We start from the raw sequence: 21,398 nt of genomic DNA, 5'->3' as shown, positions 1-21,398 counted from the left end.
CCTGGCCTTGAACACCTCCAGGGATGGGGCATCCACAGCTCCTCTGGGCAACCTGTGCCAGTGCCTCACCAGCTCTCTCAGCCTTTCTGTACAGGAGAGGTGCTGACCAACTTTGTAGCTGTCCTCTGGACCCTCTCTAACAGACCCTCATCCTTCTTGTGCTGGGGGCCCCAGACCTGGACGCAGTACTCCAAGTGGGGCCTCACCAGGGCAGAGCAGAGGGGCACAATCACCTCCCTCCACCTGCTGCCCACCCCTCTGTCGATGCAGCACAGGATGCAGTTGCCCTTCTGCTGGCTCATGTCGAGCTTTTGATCCACCAGAACCCCCAAGTCCCTCCCTGCAGGGCTGCTCTCAGCAAGTTCTTCTCCCAGCCTGTACTCATGTCTGGGACTGCCCTGACCCAGGTGCAGCACCTTGTGCTTGGACTTGCTGAACCTGATGCGGTTCACATGGGCCCCCTTCTCCAGCCTGCCCAGGTCCCTTTGGATGCCATCTCTTCCTTCTTTGGTATCAACCGCACCGCTCAGCTTGGCGTCATCTGCAAACTTGCTGAGCATGCACTCGATCCCACTGTCTGTGTCGTTGATGAAGATATTAAACAGCACCGGTCCTAGGGACAGACCCCTGAGGGACACCGCTCGTCACCAGCCTCCACCTGGACATGGAGCCATTGAGCACCGCTCTGGGTATGGCCTTCAAGCCAATTCCTTACCCGCTGAATGGTCCACCCACCAAATCCACATCGCTCCAATCTGGAGATCAGGATGTCATGTGGGACTGTGCCAAAGGCCTTACACAGGTCCAGGTAGAGGACATTCTAGATAGTCTTCCCTTGTCTACTGATTCAGCCACTCCATCCTAGAAGGCCACCAGATTGGTCAGACACAATTTGCCCTTGGTGAAGCTGTGCTGGCTGTCTCAGAACGCCTCCTTGTCCTGTGTGTGCCTTGACATTGCTTCTGGGAGGATCTGTTCCATGATCTTCCCAGGCCCAGAGATAAGGTTCACCAGTCTGTAGTTCCCCAGGTCTTCCTTTCTACCCTTTTTTTTTTTTTTTTTTTTTAAGTGGGAGTGATGTTTCCCTTTTTCCAATCACTGGCAGAGACAAAGCGAACAGCAAAAAGCACCACCAGCATCTAGCTCTGACAAATGAATTGGGTTCAGCTTCTTCAGGCAGTGCAAAGGAAACATGAGGTCATGAGCAAGAATAGCCAAACCTGCATTATGAGTACTAGCCTTCACACACATGCTGTAATAGAGCAGCTCACGAATTTATCGGTAATGAAAGACAGAACTAGTAAGCCATAAAGAAGTCTCATTTTACCATTTGTTTTTGATTTTCCTCTGTGCTGTGCAGACTCAGAGCACTGCAGCTCTGTGCTTGTGTGGGCAGTTGATTTATTTGAAGAAATACATTTTGTGACAACTGATTTTTCAGGAGAAAGTTCCTGCGAAATATCTGTGTTTTCTTCACTGCCAGAGTATTCTGTAAAATTATAAGAAGTACTATGGTTAGAAGTTTGTGGTTAAGGAAACAAGACAGAAGAAAAAACAGCATCATAACAACAGGTACATATGATTCACTAAGACAGTGTCCACTTTAATATTCTAGGACTTCGGGACTTCATTATGTTGCTGAAAGAACTGCAAACTTCCTAGAGGTAATAAAGGTACCCTCTGAGCCAGAAAAACCCTGTGCAACTCAATCATCTTCACTGATGAAGTGAGAAAGGTTGGAAACACTGGTTATTTATACATAAATATTCTTCAGGATGAACATCTACAAATGCTTCTGCATTACAGACAGACATTTCTACTCAAGCACTGTTAGCTGGAGACCTCTCCCTCATACCCCATTATTCACGTGGGCTAAACACATTCCCTAATGTCACGGGCTACAAGGAAACAGAGCCTCTTCTTATATTCTCCTAGCATATGTACAAAATGGTACTCTTGGGTGGAAAAGAAAAACCACAATTAGAAACATATGGAGGAAACACCTAGAACCGTTTCTCTGTGACACACCCATTCATCATGCTCTGGCACATACATCAACTCAGTCTGTCTGCAGTTGTAAGCAGTACCCTCCACATCAGTCATCTGAAGGAAACCTTCAGAGTTCCTAGACTAAAAAATAAGGACAACATCAAAACTGATGTAAAAATATAGGGCCAAAATGAATAAATCCCAGGAAACACAAGTGGCCTAAGTTCTTGCAAGTAATGCACAACAGACAGAAAGCTCATTTAGCTGTAGTCACCTGCATGCACCTCAAGTTGCCCTAGTACACAGAATTCTGTTAGTAAGATGTATAAAAAGGAATGTAAGGAATGTAATTGTATAAAAGGATGTATAAAAAGATGTACAGAAAAGAAAAAAAAATCTTTGGGCCCAAGAGTCACTGACCTTCTCAACCGCTGCAGCTCAGAGAGCTGATTATTGCTAATTGCCTCAGGCATTTTAAAGACCTGACAATAGCGTAAGGACTGCAAGTCTGAATTAAAACAATCTGCCTGTTATAGTCTGTCCCCCAAAATTCAGGGAACCAATACAGCTGATGATTTAACAAAAAAATGAAACTGTCCAGGACATATGCTGGTGCAGCAATAGTTAAAGTGTGTTCTCCTGACTTCACCTTGAGAACTATTTCTCACCTCTTTTGATGTCTCTTTTCTGAAGAAGTAAGGCATCAAGCCTCTCTCTCCCTCACTTTGTAGTAGAAACAGTTTGTCCAAGTTCAAAGCACTGCCTGCCTATGGTTTTCTCAGATCCAATTAATCTAGTATGTTCAGAAGAACATAATTTGCAAGCATCTTGAGAAAGTTTTATTTTGGATGATATTTAGCTGGATGTTTTACCGGGGAGGGGGTGGTGGTGTCAGTGTTGGAAAGTCACTCCTCACTATTCTGGTGCCAATCATTTGATAACACTCCAATTTCAGCACTGTAAGATAAACTAAAGCTCCTCATTCTGGAGTGCTGTCTGCCCATTTCTTGACTTCTGAACTTTGAAGATGTTACAGCGTAGTGATGAGATCTGAGAAGGACAGATTTTAGATAACTAACTAAAGTAAGGTTAGTTTGCGATTTAAATGCCCCAAAACCTTCATGTTGCTCCAAAAATTTTAGGAACACGACACATCATGTTTTTTGTATGCATTTGAATATCTCTACACTAAAATGCTGAATTTCCAGATCGTGTAAGCTAAAGTACAGAAACTAGAAATACATCCAGCCACCACAGCTATCGCAACTTGTCTGGTACCCACTTTGGAGGCTTCAGAAGCCAACATGCTTTCATTTACGTTTCAAAAACCCAAGGACAAAGGGACAAACAATTTGTTGGTATGATTATTTGTCAAATTATTGAGTAAGTTTACAAATTAGGATTTGTAGAATATCTACATATTTGTGGGCACCATGTCATCAGAAAGTCACTGAAGTCATTTGTTTCTATTCAATTCTGAGTCAGTCTACTTGTGGTTCATTCTTTCCCTCTGCTCTCTCATGACAGCTTGTCCAACGTCTTCACAGAAGTTAACAAAAGTTATTCTTTCCAGTCTGAGAAACTCCTCCATAAGGAGCTCTCGTTTGACAAATTATGCATGAATACACTGCTTTAATGATCCTAGACATCAATCAGTGGCATAGGAAGTCGTCAAGCTTGATCTGTACATTTTGAAATCTTACGATATCAACTGCCACGTTTGGAAGTTACAAATCCAACTGCCAGTAACCATCTTGGGCTTATATATGGCATTCAAACTGTGAAGAGGAAAGTATTCCCTGTTGACTTCATCTTCAGAAGCTTTGGAAGACACATTATTACAACCTTCCTATTAAATGCAGGTGGAACAGCAGTTTATGAGACATGAGATAGACAAAGCAAAGATTCTACTCTGTGTCTCCAGAAGATTTATCCTTTTGAAAAGAAAAACTTGGATGTGTCAGCTCATTATCAGAACCTCTAAAAGTAAGTGAATATATAAGAACTCAAAGTTAACAGCAGAAAAAAGAGGACCCATCAGCATTTTCAAGCCCCATCACTCAAACAGGAGAGCTAAAACTCTCATGTACAGGGAACATCTGGTACACAGGATACTTGGTAACAAATTGAGGGGACCTGCACACTCTTTAACTGGGTGAAACTTGCATAGAAGTCTATCTTACTAATGGAAAGCCAAACTTGAAGACTAACACATCCATTTTGGAGTTTGATTTATTCTGTGCCATTATAACCACTATTATCAGCATTAATGATACACATGAATTATCTTGCCAATCATGGTTTAATCTTAATGACAATAAAATCACAACTACTAGGTAAATGAAGGAAACATATCTGCAATGATATGGTAAGAAATATCTGCAATGTCTCCTCTCAAGAGCATGGAACTGGGTAACAGGCAAAACAAGGAAACAAAACCATTTTCCTCTAAAGAAAAAAAAAGCTTTACCAGGCTTAGCTCTCTTTTTCTTTTTTTTCTTTTTCTTTGCCTTGGACCTTCCACAGTCTTTGGACTTTCTTTCTTTGTTCTTCTCATATTCTTTAACAGCTGAAATTAGACAACATTCCAATTTAATTTTAAAGATATACACAACTATTCTACTAATTTTCTTAAATGCACCCATAGTTTCTTCAGGCAAGCATGGACAGTTCAGTAGAAAAAAACAGCAAGAAGTATTACCTGTAAGAATTCCCAGCCCACAGAATTGGAATGGTCTGTTTTATGTCCTAGTGTGATTGTCCCATAACTAAGTTACAATAGCATGTAAGAGAAAGCAACTAGGCACCAATGCCCCATTTTCTACTTAGGTAGTTGGAGTTCCAGCCTTCAGAGATTATTAAAAAACAAAACACTTGAGCATTTGTTATATCCATATTCTAAACAGTTTAAATTTCTAACTGAAATTACTGCTGAACATTTCAGTAGTGTTGTGTCTGACGTGAGAACCCTCCCCCCCAACTCTAGTCCAGTTCCTCAAACATTTTGCTTTCATAGAAAAATGGAGTAACAACTGGTTCAGTTGTCTATACCTGTTTTTCTCTCACCGTTTCCTTCCCATCCTATTTTTATGGAAATAAAATCATAATTTTTGAATAATTGGGTGATATCTTTCAGTCAAGTCCATCCTCAAAGCATGCCTCCAGAGCATTTGCTGTAAGTAACCACATTGCCAGGAAATGTGTACAAACCCTTGCTTTAGATCTCCTGCCACTTGATCGCAACTCCTGTCTTTCGGATTTAGTTCTCTGCAGCAAAATTTCTAGATACTTGCAGAGTTCCTTAAAATAAACTCTCCAGACTCTGCAGAGACTACTAGGTGCAACCATAAGTGTACTATGGAAGTATGCCTTGCATCTCAAAAGGGCTTTGCTCTCAAGAGTGCTCAGCTGGTTAAGCCACTCACTATCCATTTAAAAAAAAAAAAAACATTTCAATCACTGATTACCAATATCAGAACAAACATCTAAAGACACTCTACTGTCAGAAACACTCTCCTACACAAAATGTTTAAGAACCCCAACTAGTCTGTAACCACTCAGGAAGCAAAACAATACCAGTATGTTATGTTAACCTCCTACAACATACTATTCAGTAACCTCTCTAATCCACAATGTGAGGCTATGTTTTTGAGGTACAAGCTGCCCACTTTGAGAAATTGGACATCTCAGTCACATTTAGGTGATTACCAGCTGTGATAAATGTGCAGGGGACAAATGATTATAGCATGTCCTTTAAAAAGCCTTCAGCTCTTACATCTCCCCTGCCTTTCAGTCCCTGCGTATCTCCTGCTCCTTTGCAGCTTTTGACCTCCTTCAGCATGTTAATAATGACAGTTGCTAAACCTGCGCATTGCCAGCAGCCAGGTTAGCTGCTGACATTGATGGCAGCCTGCCATACAAATTAGATGTCCCTCAGAAGGAACATGACTGAAAATGACAGGCAGTAAAAGAGAAACTTCATTCCCACTCTGTTACCATGGGGGGGGGGGGGGGGGGGGGGGGTTGTGAAAGGAAAAAGAGGTTCACATGCATATCCCAGCATAAAGCTTCTAGCTACATCTTCCTTTCCTTTGTCTTTAATCTCTCCCAGTCTCCCAGTGCTCAGGACCCTCTGGGTACCACTTCCTTCTCCCTGCTCATATGCAGGGACCCTATTAAGTTCTGTCATTTTCCTCTTCCAGGAAAAGGTCAAAGAGACAATAACTGAGGTCAATATAGGCAGGAAAAAATTGCATCTTTTCAGTTGGAAAGTGAAGATAGTCAGATCATCTAATCTGTTTTAGGGTATGTGAGAGGGCATTTCTTCCATCACTCAACACATCAGTTGTAAGTGGGACAAAAACCGTTCCTTGATCCCATGCTTTTTCCCTCTGAACTAGAGAGTATGTATTTTTTCATTTCTCTTTTAAAAAGGTAAGTATTTGCACTTTTCTGTGTATTTACTACCTCATACAGTTAAATCAACAGGCCTTCCAAAAACCCTGTACTGCTGGATATTTTTATCCAAAGCTGTTTCTTGTAAGTATTTGGAAGTTTAAAGAATTCTCACTGGAAGGCAACCAGATACGGCAGTCACCCAACCTAACCTAGGTTAGGAGCATCCTCATAGACTTGCATAATCAAAGAGAAAAAAAATGCCTTATACAATCCTAAAAGCAATTATCACAACCACATTTTTAAAAAGGATTTTTTTTTTTTTTTTTGCCAAAAGCACACAAAAAAATAAATTCTTTATTTCCCTGCATGGCCAAGAGAGACTAAAGAGGATGAGCACTTAGTCAAACCCCACCAACACTTTAAAGTTTGTGCTAACATCTTCAGGCCATTCTCTCAAATAAGAAATACCCTACTGAGTCAAACCAGTGAAAAAATTGAAATTCTCCAGAATAAAAGTATTACAAGTAAAATTCACTTAGCACAGATTTTCACATTCCTCACCATTGTGGCTCAAATTGTCACCACATATCTGAAAGAGAATAGTGATGTAGGAACCTATATTATAGCAGAATCTAGTATAAACAGGGTTTACAATATAACACTGAAAAGAGTTAAGCGATGCCACCCAGAGATTTTCAGTAGCACTGATCATTGGCTACCAGAAAAAGTAAAGTCTCAAGTTCATGCATCTCGACAAGTTCACGATTACTTAAAATAACACTTTGGACAACCCAGGGTTGTTCCAACAACGGAATTAAGACACGTATCAAGTAAGCAAATTGAATGAAAACATTCTTTTTAAAAAATATTCTACTACTTTTTCCATCTAAAAAATGTTACACACAATGACTGGAAACATTGAAATTCTGAGTATAGAAAAAAATTCACGAATTTCATTATAATGATTCTTCATTTGAAACCACTACAAAGGAACAGTGAAAAATACTGCTTAAATTGTATACTCATTAAAAAATAACTTTTAAAAACTAGGTATATAGAATGCTTTCTACGAATATTATCAGTTCCTACCAACGCTTAAACCTTTTGCAAGAGTTCATTTTAAACTAAAGAAGCGTACCATTTTCAACTCTTTTTTTTTCTGGAGGCTTCCGGAGTGATCTCGCTATGTGGTTCTCCTTGGTTTGTTCTCTAACAGAATATCGGTGACTATTTAATGCATTTACAGCAGTTGATGTTCTTCTCTTCTCTATTTTTTCATCTCTATATGGGGTACTCCTTAGGGCTATGCGTAGAGGAGCATCTACAAAGAGAATAAAGACGAGGTCCAAACTTTAAATACTTTCAAAACTGAACTCTACTTCACCAGCAGCAGTTCTAGTTGTCCATAGGGAGCGTCTCTGATGAAATAAACCACTGAGCTTGCAGTCCCAGCAACTTGACCACAGAAGAGTTTTTAAGCAGAAGCTGATTTAAAGTCTAAGACCTGCAATGTTTTTTGTTGTTGTTGCAATCCCCAAAGCTTTTTTCTTCCAGAAATACTGTTGCATTGAGGAAACAGAGAGAGAAACAGTTCAGCTCAGCAGTGATATGGTCAGATAAATGTTTCTTTAAAGAGAAAATAAAATAAAAGAGGTCCTGTTAATTTAACTAGAGGAACCACAGCCTATTCTCAAAAGTGTGCTTTGTAACAAGCATATAGAAGCTCTGCATATCTAAGGAAGGGGAGTTTTAAAGTACATACCACTGAAATAACAGCATTTCAGCCAGGAGAGAGATGCAAGAATTCAGCATCACTACCTAAAATCCATAAAATCATGAGATAGACAATTTCATCTGTGACTCCATTAACTATTAAGTCTTCTTGCAATATTCTTCTTGCTACTTTGAAGTATGACATCAAGTATCTTCGTCAATCAGAACCAGTAGCTAAGCTGACAGAATGCTGATTTTCATCAAGAATGTATAATTCTATAATCATAAGCATCTCAAACTGGATACTAAAGGCAACTTCTGTCCTGTCTGAAGACTTAAATGTCAATAGGTTTTTCACTTGGAAGCCTCTCTAAATAACCGTGAGCAGGAGTTGAAAATGACTGAAGACAGAAGAGTCCATGTTCAGCATACTTAAGAGAAGTGGAATCAAGTACTCTGGCCTGACCAACATTTCAAGTTGGAGCTGTAAGGCACATTAAGAAACCTCTTCATGTCCCTTTTAGAATCAAGTGGATCTCTTCAGGCTGAAGGAACCAGCAAATATCCAGCAAAACCTGAGGCTGTCAGATGGCTTTCTCCCTGGTCCTCCTCCCACACTGAAGTTACGTTAAAACTTCAGAAAAAAAGAGAAGGTGGTGTTTGTAACAATTTTAATAACCAACTAGTTACCATAGTTTACCATACTCATTTACCATAGTGCTTTGCATCAGCTACAATAGAAGACAGAAAAGTGACAAGGGGTCCAAGTTTCCTCCACAAGACTGTCATGAAGGTGACTTCTGTCCAGTAAGGCAACTCCCTGTTGCCTTTCCTTGGGTGCTTATTGAACTCAAAAGAACTACAAGACTGTAGGATGTAGAACGTTTCTTCCATGGAGAATTCTCCTTGAAGATACTCCTTGAGTATCCAGAAGATACTCCTTGATAATATACCACAGTAATACGTACAGCTTTCCATTTTCAACAGTACCAACTTCTCTTGCAGGAATAAGGTTTTTTTTTGTTGTTGTTGTTCAAATACAGGTCTATTTTTGCAGGACTTCTCACTAACAGAAATCACTTCTGCGAACCTTCACAAACAATGAATTGAGTAAGTCATCAGTTCAAACAAAAATCTTTTTTCCCATGGTACACAGTAGCTGAAAAATAAGATTATGGTACCTTATGATCTGTTTGGGAACAACACAGTCCTAGCAAGCTTTCTGAAAGGCAAAAGGTTTGCAGCAGCACAGGCTGACAAGACACATAAACAAGCCAGAGAAGCATTCCTGAATATCTACCATTCTGCCTGCTTTAAGTTCCAAAAATATTTATAGAACAGCATCTCAGGGAACTTAAAAACAATCAGACTAGGAAAAAAGCCAGACAACCTTCATTTAGGCCTCCTAATTTTCCTTCCTCCCAGGAGCTAAACTCAATTTCATAAATTAACATCTGAAGAATTCTGCAGCCACCCTGATCCCACGAAAAGGCTTCCTGTGGGCTGAGATCTGCATACACAGACTCTTGAGGGAACAAAAGAGTATTCTGTTTTCTAGCTTTGTAAGAGTGAAAATTTAAGAAGGTTTTTGCCAAGACTATTGCATCTTTTAACACACAAAGGTTAATCCATTCCTGTAATATTTTTCAGCTACCATGAACACTCTTTTTTGGGGGGGTAGTCCAAAGGTACCCTATCATATGCCAGGTGTATTTTTCTTCAAAAATAATTATCAACAAACATGTTAACTCTGAAATACTTTTTGTTCCATCAACAGAAAAGTGTAGAGGGTCTAAGACTGCTGAGTACTCTGAAATCCACGTCAGGAGTTGTGACTGAAATTGAAAAGAAGGTAAGATTAAAAATATGGGAAGTCATCCTAAACTTTTGGGAATGTAAAGATTAAACTTGTGCCATGAAGACCCAAACTTGTAAACTTTCTGACTGTAGTATCTTAAATCGTCCCAAAACAACATTTTCAAGTACACTTCTGTGAAGCAGGCCAATTTTTAAATTAGCCACCAGAAGAATGAAAAGCAATTACTTACCGTAACAACCACAACTAAGAACTTGCATTTATGAGTGTGCCATTAAAACCCACACATTCCCCAACCTCAGGCTTTCTGCTTTAGCACCGCCAGCAGCACGCCATATGCTTTTACGCTCCTCCCTCTGAGTCAACCTTCACTCTCCTAAAAGGCTTCCTACTCTCCTGTCTCCTCCCCATCACAGGAATTCCTGATGTACAATTTCAAGAAAAGCCAACAGAGAAACGCAAAAACATTGTATTTGCACACACCACACCTTGTAGTTTTGTTGCTGCTAACTAACTTCTCCATCAAGCACTCGTCCCTGTAATCAGTCAGCTGAAATTACCAAGAAACAACCCATGTCTATACTGTAAGTCCGTAGTAAAAGCAGAACAATGCTCATAAAGACCCTAGTAGGTGCTCCAGTGACCATGCATTTTCTAAAGCTGCCTGTGCAGCTCCCATGAAGACACCCGCACTTTATCCTTAGACAGGACACAGGTATCATCTAAGCTACAACTTCCACACATTCCTGATAATGCTTAACTTGACCAAAATCAAAGTAAATATTCACAGAATGTTAGGGATTGGAAGGGACCTTGAAAGATCATCTAGTCCAATCCCCTGCCAGAGCAGGAACACCTCGATCAGGTCACACAGGAACACATCCAGGCAGGTTTTGAAAGTCTCCATAGAAGGAGACTCCACAACCCCCGCCCAGGCAGCCTGCCCCAGTGCTCTGTCACCCTCAATGTGAAAAAGTTTTGTCTCATATTTAAGTGGAACCTCCTATGTTCCAGCGTGCACCCATTGCCCTGCCTTATCATTGGATGTTACTGAGAAGAGCCTGGCTCCATCCTCCTGACACTCACCCTTTACATATTTATAAGCATTAAAGTCACCCCTCAGTCTCCTCTTCTCCAACCTAAAGAGACCCAGCTCCCTCAGCCTCTCCCTGTAAGGGAGATGCTTCACTCCCTTAACTACCCTTGTGGCTCTGAGCTGGGCGCTCTCAAGCAGTTCCCTTGAACTGAGGGGCCCAGAGCTGGACACAATATTCTGGATGTGGTCTCACCAGGGCAGAGCAGAGGGGGAGGAGAACCTCTCTTGACCTACTGACCACAGCCCTTCTGATACACCCCAGGATGCCACCGGCCTTCTTGGCCACAAGGGCACAGTGCTGGCTCATGGTCATCTGGCTGTCCACCAGGACCCCCAGGTCCCTCACCCCTTTACTGCTTTCCAGCAGGGCAGTCCCCAACTTACACTGGTGTCCCAGGTTGTTCTTGCCAGGACTCTACAGTTGCCCTCTTTATATTTCATTAAGTTTCTCCCCACCCAACTCTCTCCAGCCTGTCGAGGTCCCGCTGGATGGCAGCGGTACCCTTTAATCCCTCTATGATTCAGAATATCCGTAATTATTAGAATTATATGATTCTCTACAAATAGACCACAAAAGCTCCCTGACACAGAACAAGGGTACTGAATAGCTGCACATTTCTTGAACCGTGACACTGGAGTGGAACACCAGCAGGTGAATTTCCAGTTCAGATGAACTTAAATAACAATAACAGGAACAGGAGATAAATTTGTTAAAAGAAAACAAAAACAAACAACAGACAGGCTTGCTTGTAATTGCTCACAGCCTTCTTCCAGCAGGTTCTTTCAGGCCTTTATCCTGCAGACTCGGCTTTCCGAAGCCTGTGAGAAGTACCCTCCCTCCATGTGAGGAACTGATCTGGAAGCAGTGAAGTATCTTAGAAACTAGAACAAATATAGACCTAAGAAATGAAATCTTCTCAGCCAGGCAGAAGCCACAAAGACTAGCCAGGTAAAGCCTTAAAAGGAACTTAGATCTGAACGTGTCACAAGTCAGTTGACAATGCAACAGCCTTCATGTCCAACAGAACAGATGTCGGTTTAGGAAGAACATTCTACCTCCGCAGGAAGCAAAGAGACTGAATTCCTCAAGTGTTGTCTATTGTACAATATTCACCATACACAGTTGTGAAATCCTTTGCTGAGAACATGCACTCATGTTTTCAATAACAAAGACCACTTATCTTGACTTACAGCTAAAGAATTTGACACAGCTATCCTCCACAAACTCTATGCCGTATCTTGAGATAAGACAAAACTGACTGGCGATTCTGCAGAAATCAGGGTTACACAGCTCCTCACCATCTCTGACAGTGACAAACCCTGTGTTTTGTAGGGCACCCATGTACATTCTTCCTACTAGCAAAGGGGCACCCACCACCAAAGGATCACCTTGAAAACCACTCTGCTGTGTGACAGTGGTCCTCATTAACAGCAATACAGTTGTCACCACAACTGGATGCCTTAGATAAATTTAATTTTAAGTTTAAGCAAAGCAAGTTTGCCATCCTGTTCCCTCTCCATGCATGGTTAGGATCTCATCATTATAATGAGTAAAGACAAGACCCTTCTTTCTTTATATGTATTCCTGATGTTAAGACACTCGTGCAATTATCACAACACATTAACTCTGAGTAGGTGAGTTTTCTAACATCTGGACCGTATACAAAAATTTAAAAATGACTGACAAAACTCATGCTTTCCCCCCCCACGAGTATCTTTCACAGACTCAGCAGGGCACAAGTTTTCTATGGTCCCTTAAAATACAGATTGCTGGTCCTCTGCTTTCTTTTGTGCCTCATGGCAAGAAGAACAGCAGGGCCAGCACTGGCAGCAACATGCCAGACTAGACACACACATACCAAAAACACAGCTCAGTGCGGCAAGGAGTTTTTGAGCTCTCAAAAAGCAGTTCTAACTTCAAAGCAAGACACCTCAACAGATCTATGTCTTAGGAGTGTAAGAGTAAGGGTATCTATCAGCTGATTAAGTCCCTACCAGTACAACAGTTATGCTCAGGCCATGACTAAGTGGTTATTAAGAGTATTATGAGTACACCAGCCACCTCAGTGAAGGTTTTGGCAGGATTTTCTTGCATATACACTCAAACTGTGCTACTTGTTCACATCTGACAAGGTTAGAATTTACCTGCAGATCTTCAGTACGTATCAAGTATGAAGCCTCACCAAGGTCTGAGGTGAAGCGTATCAGCTGTTCAAGCACTGAAGTTTGCCACAAGTTGACTTTCAGACTTCAGGAAAAGTTGTTCAGCTCACTCCCTGGCACAAGGGCAAGAACTGAATTTTGTTGAATGTCCAAATACCTTGGAGTGACCTCAGTCAGGACACAACCGACACTAAAAAAACTTTGTGCAGTACTTCACATACAATAGGATGGCCAGACATATCTGAAGCAAGCTGACATCTTTATATGAAGTAATTTACATAAAATGTTTGTAGGGCACAAGTCATGGTAAAGAAGGACATATTTTATCATAGTAAAGAATAAATGATTGTGCAGAGAAATAGCTGTGACCACAAAGAGAAAACAAAACCTACTTTATGTTGAGGTACCTGAACATGGAATGTGGTTCTATTCTTTTCTTTCACTACAGCAATCACCAAGTAACTCCAAAGTTTTTTTTTTCTTTTTAAACAGAAGGGCTGTTATATGGCTCTAGATTGCAACCTAAGAGTTTAGGATACAAATACCCACAACTCCTATATTCCAGGGAGACATGAAATCAACAGCCTTATTCTCTACAGATGACGGTTCTTTCCTGAAAGGCCAAATAGCAGCAATCCTCACAGAATTCAGTATTATAGCACTGGGCTAGGAAAAAAGTTCTTTCATGACAATGATAATATCTCCTGATAAATTAAAAAGAGGTATTGCCTGAATGTACCAGTAGCCATTCAAGTCTGCTTTATTTTGTTCAGACAAGTCAAGGAAAACTAAAATACCAACTAGGCAATGGTAGTTCCTTCCCCTCTATTCATAGAAAAGGAGTTGAACTCAATGTGGGTCCCCCTTCCAACTCAAGATATTCCATGATTCTATGAATATTCTATGAAAACTGACTACAGAATTTAGAGAGGTATCTGTCGAATTCGTCACTGCCAAGGCAAGTTCCTTCTTAGGGAGAAGACTGGATGAATCAAGTCAACATTAAACTTTCTAGCTCACATTTTGAAGCCAACGGCAAGTGGCATGATTTACAACAGTTCAAATGCTGAAATTGCAGTCTCTACTTTTGTGCAAAATACTTACACTTAAATTTGTTCTTCATGCATCCCAAAGCATGGTCAATGAAGACCGCTTACATCCATCTTTTCAATGTGTCAGAATTCTAATTTCAAGCACTACAACAAGTTTTTCCAACTGTTCTGAATATTGCATCATTTCCTAGAACTCCAGGACCAGGAAAAGTAAGTATTTTTCCATTCACTTCCAACCTTTTGTTTATTTTTATATAGTGTGTAGCAGAAACAGAAAACATTCCTAGAACTCCAAGATGAAACTTCAGAAGGATCAAGGATTAAAGCGTAATAAAGCTTCTAAAGCAAGGGTATCTAAAGCAAGTTTCTGGAATAACAAAACTATTTTCTGAACTCTTGTCTGCTAGAAGTTGCCACCTTTTCTTAATCTAATAAAAGAAAGTACTATGAAAAGGACATTTTTACCAAAACGTAAAATAATTTTTTAAATATGTACACTTTGCATAGGAGAATTTGTTGTAATGCTCACAAAAGGATCGTAAAGATGATAAAGTATACCCACTGTATACCATACCCAATTATGCATTTGAAAGTCTGCACTCTCACTAAGCAATAAATCCCAAAACATCTTTTTAAAAAGGTGACAGTGTTGCTTAGCAGGCTGTCTTCCTGTTCAGGCAGTTAAGAACAGAAAAGAGGCTTGCAAAAAGACAAGAGAACAGAATACAAAACGTAGCAATATGACTCCATAAATCCCATTAACCCCACTTCAGAATTTTTGGTACCAGCAAAGGAAGAACATTAAGAATTAAAAAGCTGAGCTAAAAAAACAAACACCACTTAATAATCGGACATGTTATGACATAAGTGATGTAAAATGACACTCCTTTTCCTTATCGAGGAAAACCAGTAGCTCCACAACAGCAGTCTGATGGTGAGTGTGACTTTGAAAACGCCACTGTCCATCTTCCACCACACTGCTGATTCACAGTCATCAGCTGTGAGCACAGCCAAGGGACTATTTGCAGGGATATGCTATGAACCACACACACCCACTCCCAAATGAAGAAAGAAAGGGGTGGAGATTTAATATAAGGAAGTATTATTAGATCCTAATGCCACAAAAAGTTACCCACCAGTGCAGCCAAGATGGCGGCATCAAACCAACAGTATATACCTGGGGAAAGGGAATAATGAGAGGATCAAGATCTTGAGCCACTACTCAGTTCACTCAAACCAATCACAGGAAAACAATTTTTCAAACTGAAATAATTGTACAGCTCCACAAAAAGTAGAATAGCAGTCCGCTATGAAAAACCACCTGACATGCATTTCCCTGGAGGTGCTCACGGCCAGGCTGGATGGGGCCTGGCCAAACCTGATCTAGTGGGTGGCATCCCTGCCCACGGTATGGGGGTTGGAGTTAGATGATAGCTAAGGTCCCTTCCAACCCGAGCCATTCTATGGTTCTATGCAAGAAGCCTACTCTGATTGCTCTGCAGTGTTAGTGGCCACACTTTGTAAACCACTTGTCCCAGCTCCCTTTCTCTAGGCAGTAATTCAGTTTCATATAAGCTGCAGAATATAATAAACACATATAAAAACAATTATATAAACAAGTATAAAAACACTTAAGGAAAAGGTGCCTTTAATTAATTAAATCTTATGCCTTTGTGTTATTTCAAGTTACAGAAGCATCTGGGGCATAGAAGTTTACATTCAGTAGCAGTAAATTAAGTTACGCTATCTTGTTAGGAACAGGAAGTAGCATCTCCAATGAAAAATATTTGCCAGACACATTATGAAAAGCAGACATGAAGCAAAGTAAAACACGTTATACTCTGCTATCGTATACCGGTAACTCAGTGAATAGCTTGCAAGATTTTAAAGTTCTTAATTATACAGAATACTAATGAAAGATCAAGTGCAAAGATGATTGATAAGTACCAGGGAATTCAGCAAAGAGAAAGATGGATTTTATAAAACCGTCTCAGTCAGAAGACAGGAGAGATAATCCTCATGGGCCTGCAGTACAAAGAGAAAGCAGCCCACAAGAACAAAGACTGGACACATCGTCAACACCACCACTGCAGTTCCCAGGTACACCCACATTGTTACTGAAGTATTTGAGACACCAGGAACAAAGTGCTTCAGAGAATGAAACTGTGAAGCAGAAGTTAACGTAATTCTAAAAACTGCAAAGCAGTTATCAGTTATAACTGAAGAATTCTGATTTCCACCCCCCCCCCCCCGCCCCCCCGCCCAAGGGTTTTCCCTTTCCACTGTCAGTTGCATGCGGATCTTTCAAGCACATCTCTAGCAACTGCACTTGTTAAAGACTGGCTTTTTTTTTCTATAGGTCCAGCAGAGACAGGTATTAGATTCCTACACTAGTATACTACATTCTTGAAGTCAGCTTGTGAAATGCGAAGACCAAGTAAGAAATAAAGAGATGGAATTATCCAGACTGTTGCCTTAGTACAGAAAAGGACAAAAGAAGTCTTCCAATAACGCTAGTTAGGCATTTGTCAAAAATGGAAGGAAGAAAAAAGATAAGGAACTCCATGGATTGTAGCTTTCAAGAAGAAACAGAGGCTTAACACTTGAGTAAGCTTTTACAAAGAAATAACAGAAGCTACATAGTCACTTCATTGTAGTACATGATCCTTATTTCTAGATGAGGGAATTTCTTCAGTTTATCTTCATTAAAACACGATGTTTACAGATATTGTTATACTCCTTCTCCACAAAGAAATACGTAAGATGGAGCCGTAAGGAGGCTCGCTCCTTTGGCCTGAAAGAAAATCAATTTCTGTTCTTTTCTGCTTCCCCTCCCTGCTACTGCTGCTGTTAAAAATAAAAATAAATAAGTAAAAAAGGAAAAGAAAAGGAAGAGATCAGCAAGATACTTACACAATGAACCAGTTGAGGTCCGTCCTCTTTTTGACCTTTCTTGATTAGCTTTTTCAGAAGCCAAAGAAGCTCTGGTTTGAATATGTCTTTTTACCGGGTTCTGCTGTGATTCTGCAGCTTTCTCCACTCCATGAAAGTATTTCATATGATAATGCAATAACTTCGCTTTGCGGAAGGATTTTGAACAGTCCACAAACTTGCATTTAAACTTGTGATCTTGATCAACAGTTGCATTTTTTTTTGGTGCAAGAAAATCTGCTCTCCTAAAAGGTTTTGTTACTGTAAGAACAAAACAGATAAATTCCCCCATGCATTTGCTATATTTATCAAAAGGCTTCCAAAATTAAAAAAAAAATGGGCATGCATTCAAAATGTGTTAGCTATGAAATGCTAAAAATAAAACTTTAATGTTGTATCTGCCATTAAGATAATAGTGTTTAAGGGAAAACTCTGCCCTACTGTACTCCTAAAATCATTTGTCACAATGTTCATGTTTTTATGAATAACTTACTGTCTAGATATTTTGCTTCTACGAGTCCTTTGCCCAACAGCTAGTATCACTGTATATAGTGCTACTCTAGATATAAGACAGAATTATAATCTTCAGTATTCCAACTAAAACATACAGTATATTCTATCAGGTATATTATTTACATGTTTATAACTGTTCACATCTTTGGTGCAAGCACTTTCCAAGGAAAACACTTCTGCTCAACTACTTTCCTATCTTCTTTCTGGATGCCTTGCCTGACCACCAAAGTCTGATTACTTTCAACAACAATGGAACAATAAACAGTATGTCAGAATGACATTTTTCTAAATGTCTCCTAGAAGCTACGGTTAATTAGTTTCTCAAAAAAAAAAAAGGCAAGTCTTCCAACTCAAGAAAGTTTTAACCATTTGCTTAACAAAGCTTTACTGTACAACCAGGGTATACCTCAATTTGACCTGTTAAGTTCTTGTTCCTTCTCCCAGGACTTTAGAAACTTAATATTTTTGCTATGAAATACATAAACGTTGTGAACTAACAGTAAATCAGACTACTGTCACTAGTCCCTGTGTATGATAAAACAGGAGAGGCAGCAAATTGGAAACGGATACAAGAGATCTGGGCAATTATCCATCACTAGCATACATACGGCATCAAATAAAAACCACCAACTAGAGGACAAAGTAATCGTATGAAAGGAGGTATCATTTTTACAAAACAGTTTCCAAATATCAATTTTCCATTTGTTTTGCCAGCACTAAAACATTATTTCCATATTTATGAGTATTCTCAAACTCAGGGAGTTAAGAAGGAAGAAGCATTTAAAGGCAACACCCAGACCCAGCAACACTGATACAACCCAAAAGTTTTCATTAACATGTTGTGTACCAAGACATTACATTGAAAGTAGCTGGAAAGAGAGCACAAAGGACCCAGAAACATTACCAACATGAACAAGAGCAGTTACAGATTTTTACAAGCACATGTACACAGGAACGGATTGAATGGGAGAGTTATAGATAGCATCAACACAATTTGATACAAGACAGCACAGATCGTTCACAAATTTTTAGCATGTAGCAACAAAAGTGGTGAATTCTACTGAACTGCATATTTAAAGAATACGTAAAAAGCACCCTAGAAAACTATCTGAAGTGTACTCAATTTAAATACTATGTCATGGGAAAAAAACAAACACCTTGAAGTCATTCATGGAGGAAAAACAAGGAATAGTACTATGGAGACTGGTATAGGTGGAAAGATTAAGAAACTCATATATGCACATGAGATTGATTAAAAGAAAGAAGAAAATGGTAGAAATGAAGATATAGCTTTTAGGTGTTTCACAAGGAAAATGGGAAAGAAATTTTGGCATAGTTGTATTAAGAACATCCTGACAGGGAAATTGCTTCAAGCAATGAGGGTAGTAAGGTTGCAACAAACCTGGACAACTGGATCACGCTAACAGAATGACAAAGCTTGCCAATACCAAAATCTAAATAGACTGTGCACCATTAGAAGCTGCATTCTTAAGGAATGAAAATTATTTTGGGACTGATTAATGAAATGGCTGGTGGATTTAGTGAAAGCAAGTGCAGGCAGGTTCTCTTGACTGTAAGGCTAAAAACCAGCATTCAGGACAACAAAAGATAACTTGCTTCAACTTAATTAGCATTAAGATGGGGAAACTTAACTACAGCAGGAACGGGCAAATGGGCCCAAAGATTTATTTAACGAGTATTATGAAGATGACAAGGGAAGCTGTTATACCATCATACAGCTGTCACGATGAGGCCCTGTCAGGAGCTCTGTACCCAAGCTTGGAGCACTTTCCTTCCATTGGGATGGACAAATTCTTGAGCAGACACAGGGAACAGCTTCTAAATGATCAGCTAAAAGTTAGAAGAGGAGCACAGGATCGTGTCAGCTGAAGTTTAGCAACAAGGAGGTAACAAAGACATGGGGTAGGGGGAAGGAAAGAAGAAAAAACTTACTGCAATGTGCAAAAGGAATCTATTCTGAGAAACGAAAACCACAGACAATCACACAAAGTTCAAAACAAAGCTTAAATTATTAGCATTGCCACCACATTTGGGGGCATCTTCCTTCTTTACAAGACAATAGAATTCCCTGCTGCCAGGAAACCGTACAAAACCAAGGCACAGCTCTGCCACCCAGGAGAACCCTTAAGGAGGCTGTACTCCCAGCTAAGCATCAGCTGAAGCTTCTTCATCACACCAACATATAAAGGGGGGTTACTTTCGTTCTTACACAATTTTTGCTCACTAAACATAGCACTAAAATTGGTTTCAATTGAAAGAAGGTCAGTTTTGCATTATTAGCATCAAGTTTTCAGGCACTTGCCTTTCCAGAGGAGGTTGGTGGGTAAGGTGAATGTATCATGTTTCCTCTGACTACAGAGAAATCTTAATAATAAACCTCCCACCCGCTGTTTCTTCTGTGCTTATAAACAAAGTTAAAAATCTTTACCTGGTACTCAATTAAACGCTACACTATTAATCACACAAATTCAAGGTCAAACAAACAGCATCTCCTTTAACTTTCACTGCAGAGACAAACACATCCTTTCAGCATTCAACTCAGCAGCCTACCTCACTTCTCAGTGCACTGTATGATCCAAAGGACACAAGCTTTAAGGCAAATTTAACAGTAAGTTTACAGTAAAGTGTCACCATGTAGAAGCTTAAGCCCACAAGAGATTTCTCCCCCCAAATTCTTTGTTTGAATTGACTGTTGATAGGATAGGAATGTGTGGCAGCAGCCCAGAATCCGGATTTAAGGTCTGCCAGTCTTTGAGAATCTTCTGCAAGGCAGTGGTAATCCATCCCAAAAATGCCAACAGTGCACTGAATACTTAGAGCTTTTTCTCCTTTCAGTTAGAAGCCTGACTTTACTGCAGTTTCTAGTCATTAGATCTGCACAAATTGTTTTTTTAAAATGATGAGACTTCTAGTCTCTGTCTCCCGCTCTCCAAAGAAGTATTAAGAGAAAAACAAATTATTCCTTCACCTGCTGTTAAACTTAAGTCTCTTCCATCTGGTATTTTCATGATTCTTCAGTTTGTTACTGTTACCCTTCCTGAACTGCAGATGTAAATTTTATGTATTCTGTAGGTAACTGCACCAGTGATTCTGTGTTGTGATGAAAAAACTTGCCTCTGACTTTTCCATCTGTCATAAAAACATGAAGTTGGCTTGTTAGGCCTACCGTTGTCAGTCGGTTCAGTGCAGTCAACCTCAATCGCACGAACCACTTGGGAGTTCCTTTAGGAATACATCTAGTCCCACAACAGTTCAGGTTTTAATTACAGCCTTACCCCTAGCTCAGCTGACACTCCTTACACCATGCCTTGGACCTCTTTACACCACTGGTCTGACTTCCTCTTTAGCACTGTTTATTTCTTCTGAAACTTTCTGTTGTTCTCCTTCAGCTCAAGTGTTCCTGCTCAACATTTTAACACTCGAACTATGCTTCTCCCTTAGTTTTCCCAAAACCTGTCTTCCAAGACCCCAACCGTGAAACAAAGAGTACCTTGCCTGATTGCTCTTCTCACCTTACTTTAGATAAGAACAGCATTAAGCACCTTCAGCGCATCCAGCAACCATTCAGCTACAGAAAGCAAATGCTGGGTGTAATAAAATACAGAGCATCAATAATCACAGTTCATTATGTGTTCACAAAGTTCTGGTTTTTGAGCCTGAAACATTATTTGACATTGGAAGAACTACGTAAGACTATTTCATCGTA

The 21,398-nt window shown here is 40.0% G+C and overlaps 1 protein-coding gene across 6 annotated transcripts in view; it reads right to left on the bottom strand.

Moving 5' to 3' along the window:
- Window positions 1-21,398, bottom strand: part of PHF20 (PHD finger protein 20) — a 77,082-nt gene that overhangs the window by 23,292 nt on the left and 32,392 nt on the right. For 3 of the 6 annotated variants that reach the window (XM_080558458.1, XM_080558459.1, XM_080558460.1), the window contains 4 exons: window positions 17,141-17,419; window positions 7,526-7,708; window positions 4,460-4,558; window positions 1,328-1,489 (listed from right to left, as the gene is read on the bottom strand). In XM_080558458.1, the coding sequence (XP_080414584.1) occupies window positions 1,328-1,489; window positions 4,460-4,558; window positions 7,526-7,708; window positions 17,141-17,419 (723 nt within the window). The remainder of the gene's footprint in view (window positions 1-1,327; window positions 1,490-4,459; window positions 4,559-7,525; window positions 7,709-17,140; window positions 17,420-21,398) is intronic. The other 3 variants (XM_080558461.1, XM_080558462.1, XM_080558463.1) reach the window with 3 other exon arrangements.

Source organism: Anser brachyrhynchus, assembly GCF_964034855.1.
Source record: "Anser brachyrhynchus genome assembly, chromosome: 16".
Classification (NCBI taxonomy): domain Eukaryota; kingdom Metazoa; phylum Chordata; class Aves; order Anseriformes; family Anatidae; genus Anser; species Anser brachyrhynchus.
The sequence above is the reverse complement of the archived record's forward strand: the minus strand, read 5'-3'. Positions and strand labels throughout refer to the sequence as shown.